This window comes from Equus quagga, chromosome 5, assembly GCF_021613505.1.
Source record: "Equus quagga isolate Etosha38 chromosome 5, UCLA_HA_Equagga_1.0, whole genome shotgun sequence".
Classification (NCBI taxonomy): domain Eukaryota; kingdom Metazoa; phylum Chordata; class Mammalia; order Perissodactyla; family Equidae; genus Equus; species Equus quagga.
Genome location: NC_060271.1, coordinates 48,458,890 through 48,473,995, shown reverse-complemented (window position 1 = coordinate 48,473,995; position 15,106 = coordinate 48,458,890). Strand labels below are relative to the sequence as shown.

Below are 15,106 nucleotides of genomic sequence, written 5' to 3'. Positions count from 1 at the left end.
TCCCGACCCGCGAGGCGGGAACCGTCGGCGCGTGCGCACTGGCGGGCAGCTCCGCGGGGCCGGGCCCGAGGTGGGGAAGGTTGGCGCGTGCGCACTCGCAAGTAGCTCCGCGGGGCGGGGCCCCAGGGGAGGACGGTCAGCGCGTGCGCACTGGTGGCCAGCCCCCTGGGTTTGGACCTTGGACTCCTCCGCCGGTGATCACGCTGCCGCTTTCCCCCTGGGCTTTCCTCGGCCAGGGTGCTGTCCAACGGGCGGCCCCAGGGTCAGTCAGCGGCCGCAGGGGTCCTGGAATCCCCCACTCCCACAGTCCCCTCCCCACGACCCCGGACCGAGAGGGCTCCGGCCGAGAGCGGGGCGCCGTCCCCGGGAGACAGGCCCAGTTCTGGAGTGAGTCGGGCGGCGCCGCCACCTGCACCCTGCCCTGAGCTCCCCGGGACCCCAGGACCCCGACTCTCCCGCCGGCTACCTTCCAAAGGACCGGCCCAGTCCGTCCTGGGGGCCCAATTCTCGTGGCCACTGAACAGAGGGCAGGAGGCACTCGAGGCCCCGGGCCCCGAGACTCCAGTCCCGGCCGGCCTTGTCTGGCCACCATTGAGGCGTGGGGACGGGGAGCCCTGGCGGAACCTGTGCCAGGTGGGGTCCATCGTGGGCCAGCTCTCCCAGCCCCTGCCCATGGGGAACGCCGTACTCATAAAAATAGTTCCACTGTTTCCTGGCTGCATTTTCCGCCTAGCCCATGAATAGGGTCATTATGCACCAGTGGATGCTGCACTGAGGCTCGCTTTCCGCTCCCACAGTCCCCTCCTGGCCCTGGGGGAGGGGGAGGCAGAGCTTGGCCACCCGGTCATGTGAGTGGAACTGAAGCAGGCAGGTGGAGCTGCCCAGGACAGCATGGGGAGTGCCATGACCAGGAGCCTGGAGCTGGTCATCACCTCTTCACATCTGTCCAGACTTGAGGATGGCAGACAGGTGGGGGTGGGACAGTTGGTGTTTGGGTGAGGAGAGGGCTGGGTGGCTGGGCGGGCCAGCACACTGACCACCACGCTGCCTGGAGAGGCAGCCCAGGATAGGGCCTAGTGGGGGTCAGGGGTGTCCCCCCACATGTTGTGCTGGGCGTCTGAGGCAGGTGGTGGTCATAAGCCTGGACAGGTCCAGAGGGGCCATCGCTGTGCAGCAGGCTCTGTGCACCACCAGTAGGGGGCTGAACCCTGAGTCCACATCCTTCTCCATGACTCTGACTGCCTCTCAGGATAAACCACTGGTCAAAACAAGGTGACTGACCACACAATTAACAGTGGACCTCGGGCACTGGCTGGTCCAGCCATGGCCACTGGCAGAGGGCAGGCGGGTGGCCATGCTTATCCCTGCTTCTGGCCTACCCAGGGCACCACAGTCAGGATCTGAGCAGCCACTGCAGGGCTGGCCCTAGGCCCTGGGCAGAACCCAGAAGGAGTGCCCATTGTCCCATCAGTCCACAGCCAGGCGAGTCAGCCCGTGGGAATCCAGCCTGCTTCCGTTCCCGCCAGTCACCCAGCCCTGGCCCTCCTTCCTTCTAGGGAGGCCTCCTTCCTTCTGGGGAGGCCTCCTTCCTTCTGGAGAGGCCTCCTTCCTTCTGGAGAGGCCTCCTTCCTTTTGGGGGCCCCAGGCTCCGCCTCCTGCTGCTGCACTCAGAAAATATCTTGGCCTCGCACCTTCACTCCACTGCCTCAGAGGCCTCTGCCATCCCACGCAGGGCGGGCCCAGCTCTTCTTACCGTGTGGAAAGCTATTCAAGGGAGGTCACCCCGGAGCACCTGGGGGTTCAGCACAGGTGTGTCTGGAGCACACCCACGCACACCTGCAGAGCATGGGCAGTGACAGTGTGGGCCTGGGGTCTCAGCAGACAGAGACCCTCTTTTGCCTCAGTCTTTCCCTGTATAAAATGGGGGTGCCAGCTTATGTGGGAGCTTCCCGAAGAGAAGCCTGCAGAGGGAGGCTCAGCTCACAGCACTCAGGCATCAGCCTCCAGCCTCCTGCTCATCAAGCACCCCTGAGTCACACCCTGAGGGAAAGGTGCCCCAGATGGGTATGGCCAGCAGGTCCTGCTAAGACCCCACAGCCCGCACCCCACCAGCCCCAAGTATGCTGCCTTCCAGTCAGCAAGACCCAGGATGCCCAGCCCTCTGGCTGTAGAGCTGGTGGCCTCAGCAGTCAGGATGGGAGTAGGCAGCTATGCTGGCAGCAGGTGGTGACTGGGACCTTCTCAAACCTCAAGGCTGCCCTTCTGGAGCAGGAGAGGCTGGCACTGGCCCTCAGGAGGTACTTCCTACCAGCAAGCTCTGCCAATGGCCAAGCTGCAGGAAGGGGACAGTGGCATTCACTCTTGAGCATCTTGGATGGGGGCCACCCTCCATGTCATAGGGACTCCCAGGAAACTGAGAAAGGTTAGAACCAAGAACCACCCCCACTGGTTACTGCTACCCTCTCCCCAGTAGGACCTGAGGCCTCGGCCACATCTGACCAGAATGCACCATCTGGCGAGGGCCAAAAGGAGGGCACCAAAGAGCCAGCCTGGAGGTGACCCGGGAAGAAGGGTGCACACACTCCACCCCTTCCAATGAGAGGCACCTGGTCAGACCCTGAGGCACGCACAGGCAGTGTCACCCAGAGAGGATGACCTCTGCCTGTCCACGCTCACCAGGAGTCAGACTTTACAACTGTTGCAGCAGAATCCCCCCAGGGCCAACTCTGAGCTGCCCCTGAAGGTGGAGACACCCAGGGAAGCTGAACCTGAGGGTCCCACAAGACGCCAGGCACCCCAATCTCCAGGGCAGCCCTGGCCTGGAAGGAGACACCTTGGTACCCCTAGGCCCAGCCTCGGTGAAGGCCATCACTCAAAGGCCCAACAGGGGCCGTGCTCAGCAGGGTGGGCCAGCCATCCTTCCGGGCAGAGGGCGGAGGATGTGGGGCCACCTGCCTGTGCCTTCTCTCCAGCATTCTCACATTCTTACAACATACAGCTATTGAGGAGTGACCACGCGGGCCCACATTGTGCCAGGAGCAGGGGACGCCCTATCCTGCCCCAGCCTCCACTGCCTGCTCCTCTCAGGACAGCGGGGCCTGGAGTGGGTGAGGGGAGGGGCCGCGAAGGGAGAAGAGGCTGCCGGCCTCACTGCCACTGGACGCAGTCTCTGTGTCCCGGCCAGGCAGCTGGAGTCCCCCTCTGCCTCCTACAAGTGGGCTCTGGAGTGGCCTCCTCCCCTGCCCGCGGGTCTGGATGTGGGTATGGAGCCTGTCACTGACCCACAGTCCCCGAGCCTTCTCGTGGCACCTGGGCGGCCTCACATGTTTCTCCAGAAAGAGGGAAGGAGGGTTTGTGCTCCTGCCCAGATGAGCCATGACTCGAGTCCCAAGGACAGGGGTGCTCACAGGCCAGCCCTCGCCCTGGCCTGGACTCTATCGCCCACGAGAAGGCGGGGCTCCTGCTCCCCGCAAGCTGCCCTCAGTCAGCCAGGACCCCCTGGCCAGACCTGGCCTCCCACGGCCCCTCTTTCCAGATGGCTCCCTTTTGCAAACTCCAGGACCCTGGGCAATACAGGTCTCTCCCGTTCTGATCACCCAGAGCACCTGGGGCCTTCCTCTTCTCAGGGGCTTCGCCAGGGTGGTGCACCCCATCCCCTTGATGACACAGCCCGCCCCCTCTGAAGGAAAACCACTTGGGAGTGGAGAGCCTGAGACACCCCAGGCTCGTGCTGAGTCCAGGGACTCTGACACTGGCCCCGAGAGGAGGGTCTCCACACCAGTGGCATCAGCTGGTCCCATGTCTGAGCCTCGAGCATGAAGAGGAAACTCAGCTCCATTTTGCACTTGGGGAAACAGACTCAGAAAGGTTGAGTAAGTCGAGCAAGGTCACACAGTCTGTGAGTGACAGAGTCGTGATTCGCACCCACACCCGGGAGAGTCCAGGACCAGCTCTTCCCTGAGCTGGACTTCCCTCTCCCAGACGTCACTGGTGACCCTCTGCCTCCTTTCGAAGGCGCAAGGCTGGTGACCTCACTCCTCCTCAGAGCCAAGGCCCCACCAGCAGGGCCTAGTGGAGGTGGGGGCTCCCTGCCTCACCTCAGCTCAGGTCCTCAGCACTGATTTGGGGTTGGATGTCAGGAACCAAGAGCCGGCCCTGAGGAGGGGGCAGCAGGGCCTGAGCTGACCCTTCAAACCTGGGACCAGGCTGAGAGTCTGGCCATCTGGGATGGTAAAGCCCCTGGGCAGTCCTGGAGACATGTTGGGTCCCCCAGTGGGCCAAGGTGGGGGTCTTCCTAGAACGGAGACAGGTGTCCTGCCTTCAACACACCATTGGCCTCACACCTGAGTGTGGTGTGTGTTCTTAGCGTGTGTGGCCCAGACACACGGTATCATCTTTGTGGGTGGTATGTCGTCTCGGTGTGTAGTGTGGTCAGCAGTGGCCTTCGTGTCCACAGGGAGGCTGAGCCATGTGCCACAGGCACCTGGTGCCATCTCCACACCCAGGCCCCAAGTGGCTCCCACAATTAGCGCCCATCCCAGTGGCTGGGCGGCTGGCCCTGGGGACACCTGGGTTCTGGGCACAGAGGCCCCTGCCCAGTGTCCCTTGGCCACAAACACCTGTGGTCAGAACTGGCAGTGAAAGCCAGGCAGGCAGTGGCAAGCAGGCATCCCTCCTAGGCCTGGCAGGACGGCGGGCAGGGAGGCTTAGGGCCAGGGCCTACTGGGAGAGGGAAGAGTAGGTGTCTGACCCGAGGGAGATCCGGGCATCAGGAGTCAGGAAAGGCTGCTCAGGGAAGGGCAGATCTGGCGTCCAAGGGGGTCTCAGCCCACATGGGCCTCTCCTCTCCCTCCAGAAACTGCGAGCCCCTCACCCCCAGCCAGGGTCAGGGTCCCAGGCCTCACTCCTGGCCCTCTGGCAAGAAGGGCTTGCCCATGGGTAGGGGAAGAGCCCCCAGTCCCTGGCCCCAAAGTTTTCCCCTCCTGGGTCCAGAGCAGGTGTGGCTGCCTGGCTGGCAGGCCCCTCCCCAAAGCCTCGCCCAGCCCTGGCCGGCCTGTCATAAATAGGAGGCTGCCCGCTGGTGTCGGGCCACATCCCGTCTTGTCGCCTGCTGGAGCCACGCTATTGCAGCTGCCCGCCCGCCACGGGGGATGGAGGCATCTGCACACAGAGGCTCCTGCTTCAAGGTACCGAGGGGGCGGGCTGCGCTCCTCCTCCCACACGGGGGCAGCCGGGCTGGTCATCTCCTGGGGTCCCCCTCTCCTATGGAGGGGCTGTGTCCCACTCGTTGCCTGGAGCGGACACACACAGGGCGAGGGCAGGAGGGTCATGCAGCCCTCCTTGGTCACCTGGCCCCCACCGACTGAGGGCTTAGTGAGTGTGAAAGCGGTGTGTGTGCATGCACATGTGTGTGTGTCTGAAGGGGCTGTATAACCCCGCTCCTGCTGTGTCCAAGTGCCCACCTTCGTCCCCGTGCATCTTGGGCCCTCTGTCCGGGTGTGTGGAACCCACCCTCCCTCAGGAATCCCTGGAGGCTCTAAGCTGCCCCTTGGGCCCTGGCAGCCCCAACTGGGGCGGGAGGGGGCTGGTCTGGGACACATGTCTGGGGAGGGGAAACGTGGTCACTGGAGTCAGAAAGAACCTTCCAGAGTCCCCTTTGTCTCATCTGTAACACACAGCTGAGAGTCCTGCCTTACCTGTGAGGGCTCGGTGTGGTCATGGGGACACACGTGTGGGCAGAGGTCTGCGCTATGTGGGACCCACCATCAGCACCCTGTGCTGCCATATGGTTCTGGCCAGGCTGCCGACAGGCACGAGGGGGCCCACAAACCCGAGGCTGGGGTGGGGGAGACTGAACCACCCCCACCTCGTGCCTTGGGCCCCACAAGCTGGCTGGCTTGCTCTAACATGCATGTTCCCAGAGCACATGGGAGCAGCCTGCTTGGGCACACCTGGCCTACACTGTGGCTGAGGTGCAACAGGTACTTCCCCTGCGTCAACCCCCCAGGTGCCAGCCCAGGCCCAGTCCCCAGAGCCCAAGAGGCTGCGCCCAGGCAAAGAGGCCTAATGATTCAGACCAAGATGGGGACAGTGTGGAAAGCCCGTGGGAAGCCTGTGTGGTGACTCAGTGCATGTCCAGTGTCAGCAGGCCTGGCCTGGTCAGGGCCCACATCCCTGTGCACCAGGGGAGCTGAGGGTCTGAGGGCCCAGGGTCCTGGGATGCTGAAGCCTCCAGAGCTGCAGTGGGGGCTGGCCAGCTGTGGCTCCACTTCTGGGAGGCTCTCAGGTCCCCACCACTGGCTGGCCTGCCAGCCCCCCTACCTTCTTTTCCTGAAGCCCAGGGTCCACGAATGGGGCTTCCCAAGGGACTCAGCTGGGTGGAGAATGCCCCACCTGGGGCCCGCAGCACTGAACAACACTCAAGCCGGACCCCTGGCCAAGACGTGGCTGGACCAGCCCAGCTCTGTCAGTCCCAATCAGACGTGGCCATGCTGGCCGCTGACGGTTGGTAGAGGCCATCTAGGCCCACAGTCAAGTCTTCCCAGGGCCCCCAGACCCCCAACATTAGGCTCTGGGGACACAGATACAACAATGTTCCCACCCCGAGCAGGTCACCTGGCCTGTACCTCCTGAGAGGCCCCTGCCCCACTCTGGGGACAGCAGCAGAGACCCACCCCGTCTCAAGTCCGCCTGCAAACAGGGCCAGGTGGAGCCCAGACCCCATGTCCCCTGCTGTCCCCGCCCCCACTGCCCAGGCTTGGCTCTGGCCATGATAGGACATGCCAGAGGAGGCTGCCTGGTGCCAGGCCAGGTGTCTCGGGGATGGCGTGGGGTCAGTCCCAAGTGTGGACACGCCTCTGATGGGGCCTCTTTCGAGTGTCAGCAGGCTGTGCTGAGCCGTTGGTGGCTGAGGAACATGACTGTCCGGGAGTTCCCAGGGATGGAGAAGGGAAGTCCAACTGGTCTGAGGTGGGGAGTCCTGGCTGGGGGTCAGCTGGGTGGCGGGCTGTGCCCTGCTGAGGCTGGCTTCTCGGCTGCAGGCTGGAACTGTGGTCCAAACAACCAGTGAGGGACTCGGGATCTGGAAGTACCCCCAGGGCCAGCCACCACTGCCACCGCTGCCTGAGGACATGCCACCACGGCCCGAGGACAGACCACTGCCAGCTGAGGACAGACTGCTGCCACCCGAGGACAGGCCAGGGGAGAGGCTGGTGGAGCTGCACACTTCTTTCAGGGAGCTGTTCACTTTCTTCTGCACCAATGCCACCATCCACGGCACCATCCGCCTGGTCTGCTCCCGCCAGAACCGCCTCAAGACGGCGTCCTGGGGGCTGCTGCTCATGGGCGCCCTGGGTGCGCTCTACTGGCAATTTGGGCTCCTCTTCGAGCAGTACTGGCGCTACCCGGTCATCATGACGGTGTCTGTGCACTCTGAGCGGAAGCTCTTCCCGTCGGTCACTCTGTGTGACATGAACCCCCACCGGTGAGTGCTGGGGACTGGGATGAGGGGTGGGGTGTGGGGATGTGGGGTGGGGGCAGGCAGCAGGGGTGAGGGCTGGCAACATGATGCGGGGTAGGGGGTGAGGATGAGGGGTGGGGGCAAGGGTGAGGATCAGAGGTGGAGGGCAGCTTGAGGGCTCCTGACTCCTCACCTCTGCAGCCTGCAGGCATCTCCCCAGATGTGGTCACAGTGGAAGCCCCACTGGCTCAGGCAGCCTGTCCCCACCTCACCCTGCCCCTGTGCCCACTGGGACCTCTGAGACCTCTGACCCTGGGAGGGTGGGTGTTAGATGACAAGGAAGAGCCAGTTGGGGTTTGGTGTGATCAGTGCTGCCCTAGAGGGACACTGGGCGCTGGGCAGCCGGGGAGGGTGAGGGGAAGTAGGGGGCTTTCCAGAAGTGCAGCCTGGAGCTGGGCTTCACGTAGGGGCCCAGGAGAAGCGGGTAGGACAACAGCCCAGGTGGGGAGGCTGTGGGAGGATGGTGGGTTCCACAAGGCAGCCAGGCCAGGCTGGAGGGCCTTGCTTCCCCCTGCAGCCCTGCTCCCGACTGCAGGCGTGCAAGGAGGGGGTGGGGCTGCTGTCCCCTGATGTCCGGCACGGCTCCCCAGCAGTGCCCTGTGACTGGCGCAGAGGGCCTTTGGGGACTCAACTCGCCCTCCCTCTCCGGCCCCCAGGCCCAGCCCCGCTCGCCGCCATCTGCAGGCGCTGGATGAGTTTGCCCAGGAGAATATCTACTCCCTCTACAAGTTCAACTTCAGCGAAAGCTGGGAGGGCCCCTTCGCTGAGGACCTGGGCCCCGAGCCCTCCTTCCAGCTGGACCGTGGGATCTGCCTTCAGCGGCTGAACCACCCAGGCCCCCAGAGCAAAGTGGGTTTCAGACTGGTGAGTGTCCCTAGCCCTAAGGGTCCCCTGCAGGGTGCTGTGTTGGGCGTGGGTGGTGGAGGGACTGTGTGGACCTGACCTCACGCCCCTCAGTGTAACAGCACCGGCGGCGACTGCTTCTACCGGGTCTACTCGTCAGGCGTGACGGCCGCCCGAGAGTGGTACCGCTTCCACTACATGAACATCCTGGCCCTGCTGCCCCCCACCCGGGAGGACAGCCACCGGAGCCACGGCGGCCACTTTGTCTTCTCCTGTCGCTACAACGGCCGGGACTGCCAGGCCCAGTGAGTGGGGGTGGGGCCGGTGGGTGCCACCCCTGTTGTCTGGCTGGCCCAAAACAGCTCCCTCCAGAGATGAGGCGGGCCATGGGCAGGGGGTGATGGCGGAAGGCATGTGGTGGTCTGAGCATGGCCCCTGGTTCCAGGCACTTCCAGACGTTCCACCATCCCACCTACGGCAGTTGCTACACCTTCAATGGAGCCTGGGCCGCACAGCACCCGGGCATCACCCATGGTGAGTGCCCGCCCCAGGCTGGGTGTGGGCAGGGGCGTCCAGGCCAGCCTGGCCTCACCCTTGGCCTCCCCCAGGGATCAGTCTGGTCCTCAGGACGGAGCAGCAGGACCACCTCCCTCTACTATCCACGGAGAATGGCATCAAGGTCATGATTCACAGGAGGAACCAAACACCCTTCCTGGAGCACCGCGGCTTCAGCATCCGGCCAGGGACAGAGACCACCATTGGCATCCGAGAGGTGAGCTGGCCCAGAGGCAGGGCAGAGGAGGGGCCCCAACCTCCCTGCCCAACTGAGGGTCCTCGAGGGCAGGGCCAGCAGAGCTGAAGCAGCCCCCCTCCCCACAGGATGAGGTGCACAGGCTTGGGAGCCCCTACGGCCACTGCTCGGACGGCATGGAGGCTGTGGACGTGCCACTGCTCTACAATGCCACGTACACCATGCAGGTGAGTCTAGGGCTGTTGGGGGTGGGGTCAGGGGAGGGGGAGGGCCTGAGGAGGGTGGGCGGGCCTTGAGAGAGGTGGATTGGCAGCAGGCTGACCCTGGGGAAGGACGGCAGCCCCGGCATGCCCAGCTCCGGTCCCCTGCTGTCCCCCCAGGCCTGCCTGGTCTCCTGCTTCCAGCAGCTGATGGTGGAGACCTGCTCCTGCGGCTACTACCTCTACCCCCTGCCAGTGGGGGCCGAGTACTGCAGCTACACACGGCACCCAGCCTGGGGTGAGCCCCCAACCCGCCCACTGCCACCCATGGGCCCTGTCAACCCACAAACCTCCCGCCACCCCTGGGTTGCTCCTAACGGGTTCACGTGACCACCTCTCCAGGACACTGCTTCTACCGCCTCTACCGGGACCTGGAGACCCACCGGCTCCCCTGCGCCTCCCGCTGCCCCAGGCCCTGCAGGTGAGTGGGTAGTGTTGGGGTTGGGGTCGGGGCTCTGTCCCTGGGCACCACAGCAGGGTGTGACAGGGTCTGTCTCTCCCAGGGAGTCTTCATACAAGCTCTCTGCTGGGACCTCCAGGTGGCCTTCCTCCAAGTCGGCAGTGAGTGCCCTGAAGGGGTGGGTGAGGGGCGGATAAGCAGAGCCCAGCTAGACCAGCCTCTGCCCCTGAGGTCCCTGCCTTACACTCACCGGCAGTGCCCCAAGGGCTGGGACGAGCACGGCCACAGCAAGCCTTCTGTGTGCAGGACTGGATCCTGGCTGTGCTGGGCAAGCGGGGCCACCAGAAGCCCAGCCAGAGCCCCAGGTGAGTGCAGCCCTCCTCCTCCAGAGGTTCCCATCCTGGCCGCCCCAGGCCAACCTGGCCCTTCAGTGACCCCACCAGGCGGGTCCAGGGCCCAGCCCCTCACGCCTCTGCCCCACCCCAGGAGCAACATTGCCAAGATGAACATCTTCTACCAGGAGCTCAACTACCGCACAGTGGACGAGACGCCCGTGTACTCGGTGAGCTGGCCAGGGACCAAGGGCCTGGGGTGGGGCAGGGCCAGCGGCTGGCCAGGCCTACTGGGCGCTGCCTCGGCAGGGCCCTGGGCGCCCACTCACTGCCCACTGATGCCGCAGGTGCCGCAGCTGCTTTCGGCCATGGGCAGCCTCTGGAGCCTGTGGTTCGGCTCATCCGTCCTCTCTGTCCTGGAGCTGCTGGAGCTGCTGCTTGACGCCACGGCCCTCGCCCTGCTGCTGGGCTGCCGCCGGCTCCGCAGGGCTTGGAGGTCCCAGCCAGGGGCGGCCACAAGGGCGTCTGGCCCCAGGCCAGAGGCCACCCCATTGCCCAGTGACTGCGGGCCTGACCTCAAATGTTCAGGGACTCCAGCAGGAGCCTCAGCTGAGGAGTCTCGGCTGTGAGTGTCTTTGCACACATCTCTGCAAGGGAGCATGTCTGTGTTTGGTGTCAGTGTTGTGTGTCTGCATGCGTGTTTCTAAGTGTATGGACGATGCCCATCTACACCTGTGTGTGTGGGGGAACCAGGCAGCGGCTCCCTCGGCTCAGGTCAGGTGGGAGGCCCAGGCCAAGGCACTCGGTGACCTGGGGCTGCTCTGTAATAAAATCAGCAATTCCACCTGGAGACTGGCACGTGTTGCCGTCACCCTTCCCCGGGGAAGCCAAAAGCCTCAGGCTGCACCCCCACTCCTTGGAGCCACAGACACACTGTGGGGCTGGGGGACAGGAGGACACTTGCCCAAGGGACAAGCCTAGCCCAGCCCATCTTCACCAGAGGGGCCAGGGAGTGGGGGCTGGGGTGCCATGAGCCAGTTTTCATCAGAGAAGTCCCAGCCTCCCCTCAGGCCCCCAGCAGGCTGCAGCTGCATCCTTGCTGGTGGCATCTTTTTGGGCAGCGGTGCTACCCCACTCAGGGCCACCCCTCGGGGAAGACAGGGGATGCAGAGCCACCCCTCCCCAGCTGAGACAGAGCAGAGTGAGGCAGGAGAGCCAATGACAGGCTGCAGGTGCAAGCAGTTTATTACCATGAACTGGAGCAGGGGCGGTCCTGCCAGCCCGAGGCCCAGGCATGAGGCCCTGACGCAGGCAGGGGAATGGGAGCTGGGGACAGAGCTCAAGCAGGGAGAGACGAGGAGTTACTCTGCTCTTTAGGGGTTACAGCCAGCAGGCAAGGGAGCGGGGCCGGCCAGTGCCCACCCTGCTGCGCCTGGAGCCTCCCTGGGCAGCCTTTGCATAGTGACCAGCCAACTGGCCTTAGCCTGACCAGGGGCCCAAGTTGGGGACAGGTCCAGCCCTGCCCCTGGGCTCCAGGAAAGAGGAATGCAGAAGGCATCAACGGGCCCTGGGGAGGGAGCTGAGGGACCCCTGGACCCATCTGACAGCCCCGCCAAGGTGTGAGGCTGGCGAGGGGGCAGGGCAGGGCTATAGGGGCCTCCCCCTGCAGCAGGCAGAGCCAGGGTCAAGGTGGTCCTCGGGAGTCCACAGAGAAAGGACATGAGACAAAGTTAGAATGAGGTCGTCGTAGAAAATCCACTCACTCGGTGACAAAGAACATCGGATGCAGGGGTAGAAAGTGCCAAAGTCCTTTATGCACCGACTCTGGGCCACGTACTTCTGGAGGAGGCAGGGACAGGTCTGGGGCTGCCCAGACAGGGGCCTGTGTGGCCAGCCACATGGCCTCGGACGCCTGCGTCCAGCCAGGGCTGAGGCCCCAGGCCAGAGCCCCCCACCAGCACCCAAGAAGCCCAGCCCGGATGCTGGGGTCACTAAGTGAGGTACACGGGTTGATTCCCTGGATGGCCAGCCACCAGCCCCAGGGCCTAGTGGGGGCTCTCGGGATGTAGGAAGGACCCAACTAGCAGGTCTGTGTTCTGGGGCAGTAAAGGTGGGAGCACGAGGTGACACAGGCCCTGAGGCCAGAGAGGGGCACAAAGTGACACAGGCCCCGGGGACAGAGGGGCATGAGGTGACATGGGACCTTGAGAGAAGTTTGTGACACGAGCAACCTAGGCCCCCCAAGGAAGGGGTAGCCTGAAGACATGGGGTGGGAGGTGCCATCCCCAGGGGAAATGTGGGGTTGAGAAGATAGTGCTGGAGGCCCTCTCTTGGCCCTGGGTCTGGCAGCTCCGAGGAGGGTGGACAGGCAGCAGGGGCTCCAGGAGCACCTGACAGGCGGCTCTTGGGAAACGGGCCCATGGTAGTCCAAGCAGGGCTGTGGTGGCCAGGCAGGGCAGAGGGGCTGGGCGGGGATCCCCAGCCGCATCCGCGGGTGCCCGGCCCCCCAGCCTAGCTCTCCTCCAGATGGAGGCTGATGAACTCCTGGATGCACCTGCGATACTGGAGTTCTGTGGGGCTGCTGCCTGCCAGGGGGCCTGGCTGGCCTGGGGGCGCCTCGGCCTCACGCATCTCCTCAGCCATGCGTGCCAGACGCAGCCTGGGGGAGACGCAGTGTGAGGTGCTCCCGCCCCCCTGTGACACCCCTGCCCCCTGTGACATCCCTGCCACCCCATGACACCCCTGCTGCCCCCGAACCAACCCCCTGCATCCCCGTGCCCTCCCAGCATCCCTCCACCACCCATGACACCCCCACCCACACTCACAGTGTGACGATGTCCGCATTCGCCTCCTGGACCGCGATACTCAGTGGGTCCTGCTGTTCATGGTCCAAGGCATGCTGGTCGGCCCCACGCTTCAGGAACAGGCAGACCTGGCTAAGGGCGAAGGGGATGCATCGGGGCAAGCAGGGAGGTGGGTGAGAGGGAGGACCCCGGCCTGCGGTGGAGGGGTACCGCGACTCACCCGGTGCGGCCCAGGAGCGTGGCATGGTGCAGGGGCGCCCGGCCCTGGCTGTCTCTTTGGTTCACGTCCGCTCCATTTTGCAGGAGGAATTCACAGACGATCAGGGAGCCCTGGAGATCCAGGGTGGTTCAGACTGAGCCCGGAAAATGGCCCCTTGCAGGGCCCTTGGGCACCCCGAGACGGGACAGGGCCCAGTCTCCAGTAGAGGACAAGGGGCCCTGGTGTGCGCACCCCAAAGAGCGGGCTCTGCAGATGCAGCGTCAAGTGTGCCTGCGTCCCGCGCAGCCCCGTGCCCGCTCACCCCTAGTACGGCTTGCACCAACGGCGTCTTGCCCTCGTCCTCCGAGTCGGCCCAGTTGACCTCGGCCCCGTGGGCCAGTGCCGCGGCCAGCGCGGGCAGGTCACATGTGCGCGCTGCGCGGTGTGCTAGGAGCCCAGGGTGCAGCTCGCGCACATCTGCCAGGCCCCAGGCCTCGGACTCCCCGTCTGCCTCACCGCTGGACTCCTCTGACTCTGCACCCTCTGCGGGGAGAGGGGTGGTCAGGGACTGTGACCTGGGCTGGGGGCAGCGGAGCGGGGGCGCAGCTGCAGCGATGGGGGGGCATGCACCCACCCTCCTCAGTGACACTGTCCACCACAGAGCCCACGCCGAAGGCCAGGACGTCTGAGCTGCCGTCCGAGCTGCCCCCTAAGCCGCTGTCGCTGCTCAGACCTGCGGAGTTGGTGGGAAGAGGGGGTCCTGAGTGTCCCTGACTCCTCCCAGAGCCCTGGGGAAAGGTTGGACCCCCACTCATTCTCCAGGGATGCCCCGGGCAGAAGCAGCCCTTACCAGGAGGTCTGGGGGGCCCTGCCCAGGATGCAAGTGGCGGGGAGAAACCTAGTAAGAGCTCAAAGGGCCACAGTAGTCCCCCAGAAGCACTGTCCCACCTGGAGGCCCACCCTCTGGCCAGTCAGCCCTAGTAGGATGGGCAGTTGGCAGCATTCAGCCCTGACTGTGGCCAGGCCATGCTGGGAGGTCACTGCGCAGCCATGGGGTCCTTGCCAAGCCCTGAAGACACTGGCCCCAGGCAGCAGGAGTGAACTCTGGCCCAGCTCACCCAGCAGAGCGAGTAGAAGAGCCCCAGGCTTAGGGACAGTGAGACAGCGCCCTCTGCTGCCCGCGGTCACCCCCCATCACCCCCATTAGCCCTGCCAGTTCTTGGCCCTGGTCCATGGCTTCTGCCCACACTGCCCAGGAAGGCTCAGCGTGTGCCCCAGGCTGATGGGTGGTGTGAACCGTTAACAGGCAGCCTTCGGAGGAGAGTCCTGACTGGTAGCATCTGCCCCTCAACTCCAAGAGGGGTTGGGCAAGATGCCTACAATTATCTCTCAGGAGCTGGCTCCAGCACACAGCTGTCCAGGCCCCCAGCACACACACGCATACACACACGGGGCCCTCAGCACACCCCCCATACATGTACAGCTGTATGCACGCTCCTCACACATTTACACCCATGTGCACGATCACACTCACACACATACTCCTATGTGCACAAAGCACCCGCACATTCACCCACATCACTGTCGACGGTCATGGCCTTTGTCTCCCAGTGAGTGGGCAAGTTACCCCAGCCCCTTGAGAAACTGTCCCAGCCTTAGCCCTGCTGGACCCCCAAGTTCTCCTCACCCCCAGCCCAGTCCCTCCTGCAAGGGATGCCTGTCCCCCCAGTCCCTGAGCAAGTGGCCAAGGCTGTCCACACTTGTCCACCCTCCGGGTGAGCCGTGCCTGGCCCACGCTCTGCTGCCCTGGCTGGGCTAGGGGATGGACAGAGGGGGTTGGGGCCCTTGGAGCACTTACTGCGTGGACCGGCCGCCGCAGCCCCTGCATCGAAGTAGGAGAAGAGGGAGTCCAGCTCATCCGGGCAGAAGAGGGAATCCCTGCGGAACCTGCGCTCCACAGTGCCTGCTGCAGGGGGTGGGGGACTAAGGTCAGGGGAG

General features: G+C 64.6%; 2 protein-coding genes across 5 annotated transcripts in view; one reads left to right on the top strand and one right to left on the bottom strand.

Annotated features, from left to right (window-relative positions):
- Positions 1 to 3: 3 nt before the first annotated feature.
- Positions 4 to 10,915, top strand: SCNN1D (sodium channel epithelial 1 subunit delta). 2 transcript variants are annotated; one of them, XM_046661869.1, is made up of 13 exons: positions 4 to 387; positions 7,041 to 7,483; positions 8,176 to 8,383; positions 8,477 to 8,667; positions 8,808 to 8,896; positions 8,971 to 9,134; positions 9,242 to 9,340; positions 9,494 to 9,611; positions 9,716 to 9,794; positions 9,877 to 9,934; positions 10,080 to 10,138; positions 10,260 to 10,335; positions 10,453 to 10,915. In XM_046661869.1, the coding sequence occupies exons 2-13, from the start codon at positions 7,131 to 7,133 to the stop codon at positions 10,732 to 10,734; spliced, it is 1,776 nt and encodes a 591-aa protein (XP_046517825.1). In that variant the 5' UTR covers positions 4 to 387; positions 7,041 to 7,130; the 3' UTR covers positions 10,735 to 10,915. The 2 variants fall into 2 exon arrangements, with proteins under 2 accessions (XP_046517825.1, XP_046517824.1); XM_046661868.1 differs by lacking the exon at positions 4 to 387 and adding an exon at positions 4,508 to 5,186.
- Positions 10,916 to 11,897: 982 nt separating this feature from the next.
- Positions 11,898 to 15,106, bottom strand: part of ACAP3 (ArfGAP with coiled-coil, ankyrin repeat and PH domains 3) — a 14,626-nt gene continuing 11,417 nt past the window's right edge. For all 3 annotated transcript variants that reach the window (XM_046662737.1, XM_046662738.1, XM_046662739.1), the window contains 6 exons: positions 14,967 to 15,074; positions 13,743 to 13,841; positions 13,431 to 13,651; positions 13,130 to 13,239; positions 12,931 to 13,041; positions 11,898 to 12,764 (listed from right to left, as the gene is read on the bottom strand). In XM_046662737.1, coding sequence (XP_046518693.1) covers positions 12,617 to 12,764; positions 12,931 to 13,041; positions 13,130 to 13,239; positions 13,431 to 13,651; positions 13,743 to 13,841; positions 14,967 to 15,074 — 797 coding nt within the window. In that variant the 3' untranslated portion in view covers positions 11,898 to 12,616. The remainder of the gene's footprint in view (positions 12,765 to 12,930; positions 13,042 to 13,129; positions 13,240 to 13,430; positions 13,652 to 13,742; positions 13,842 to 14,966; positions 15,075 to 15,106) is intronic.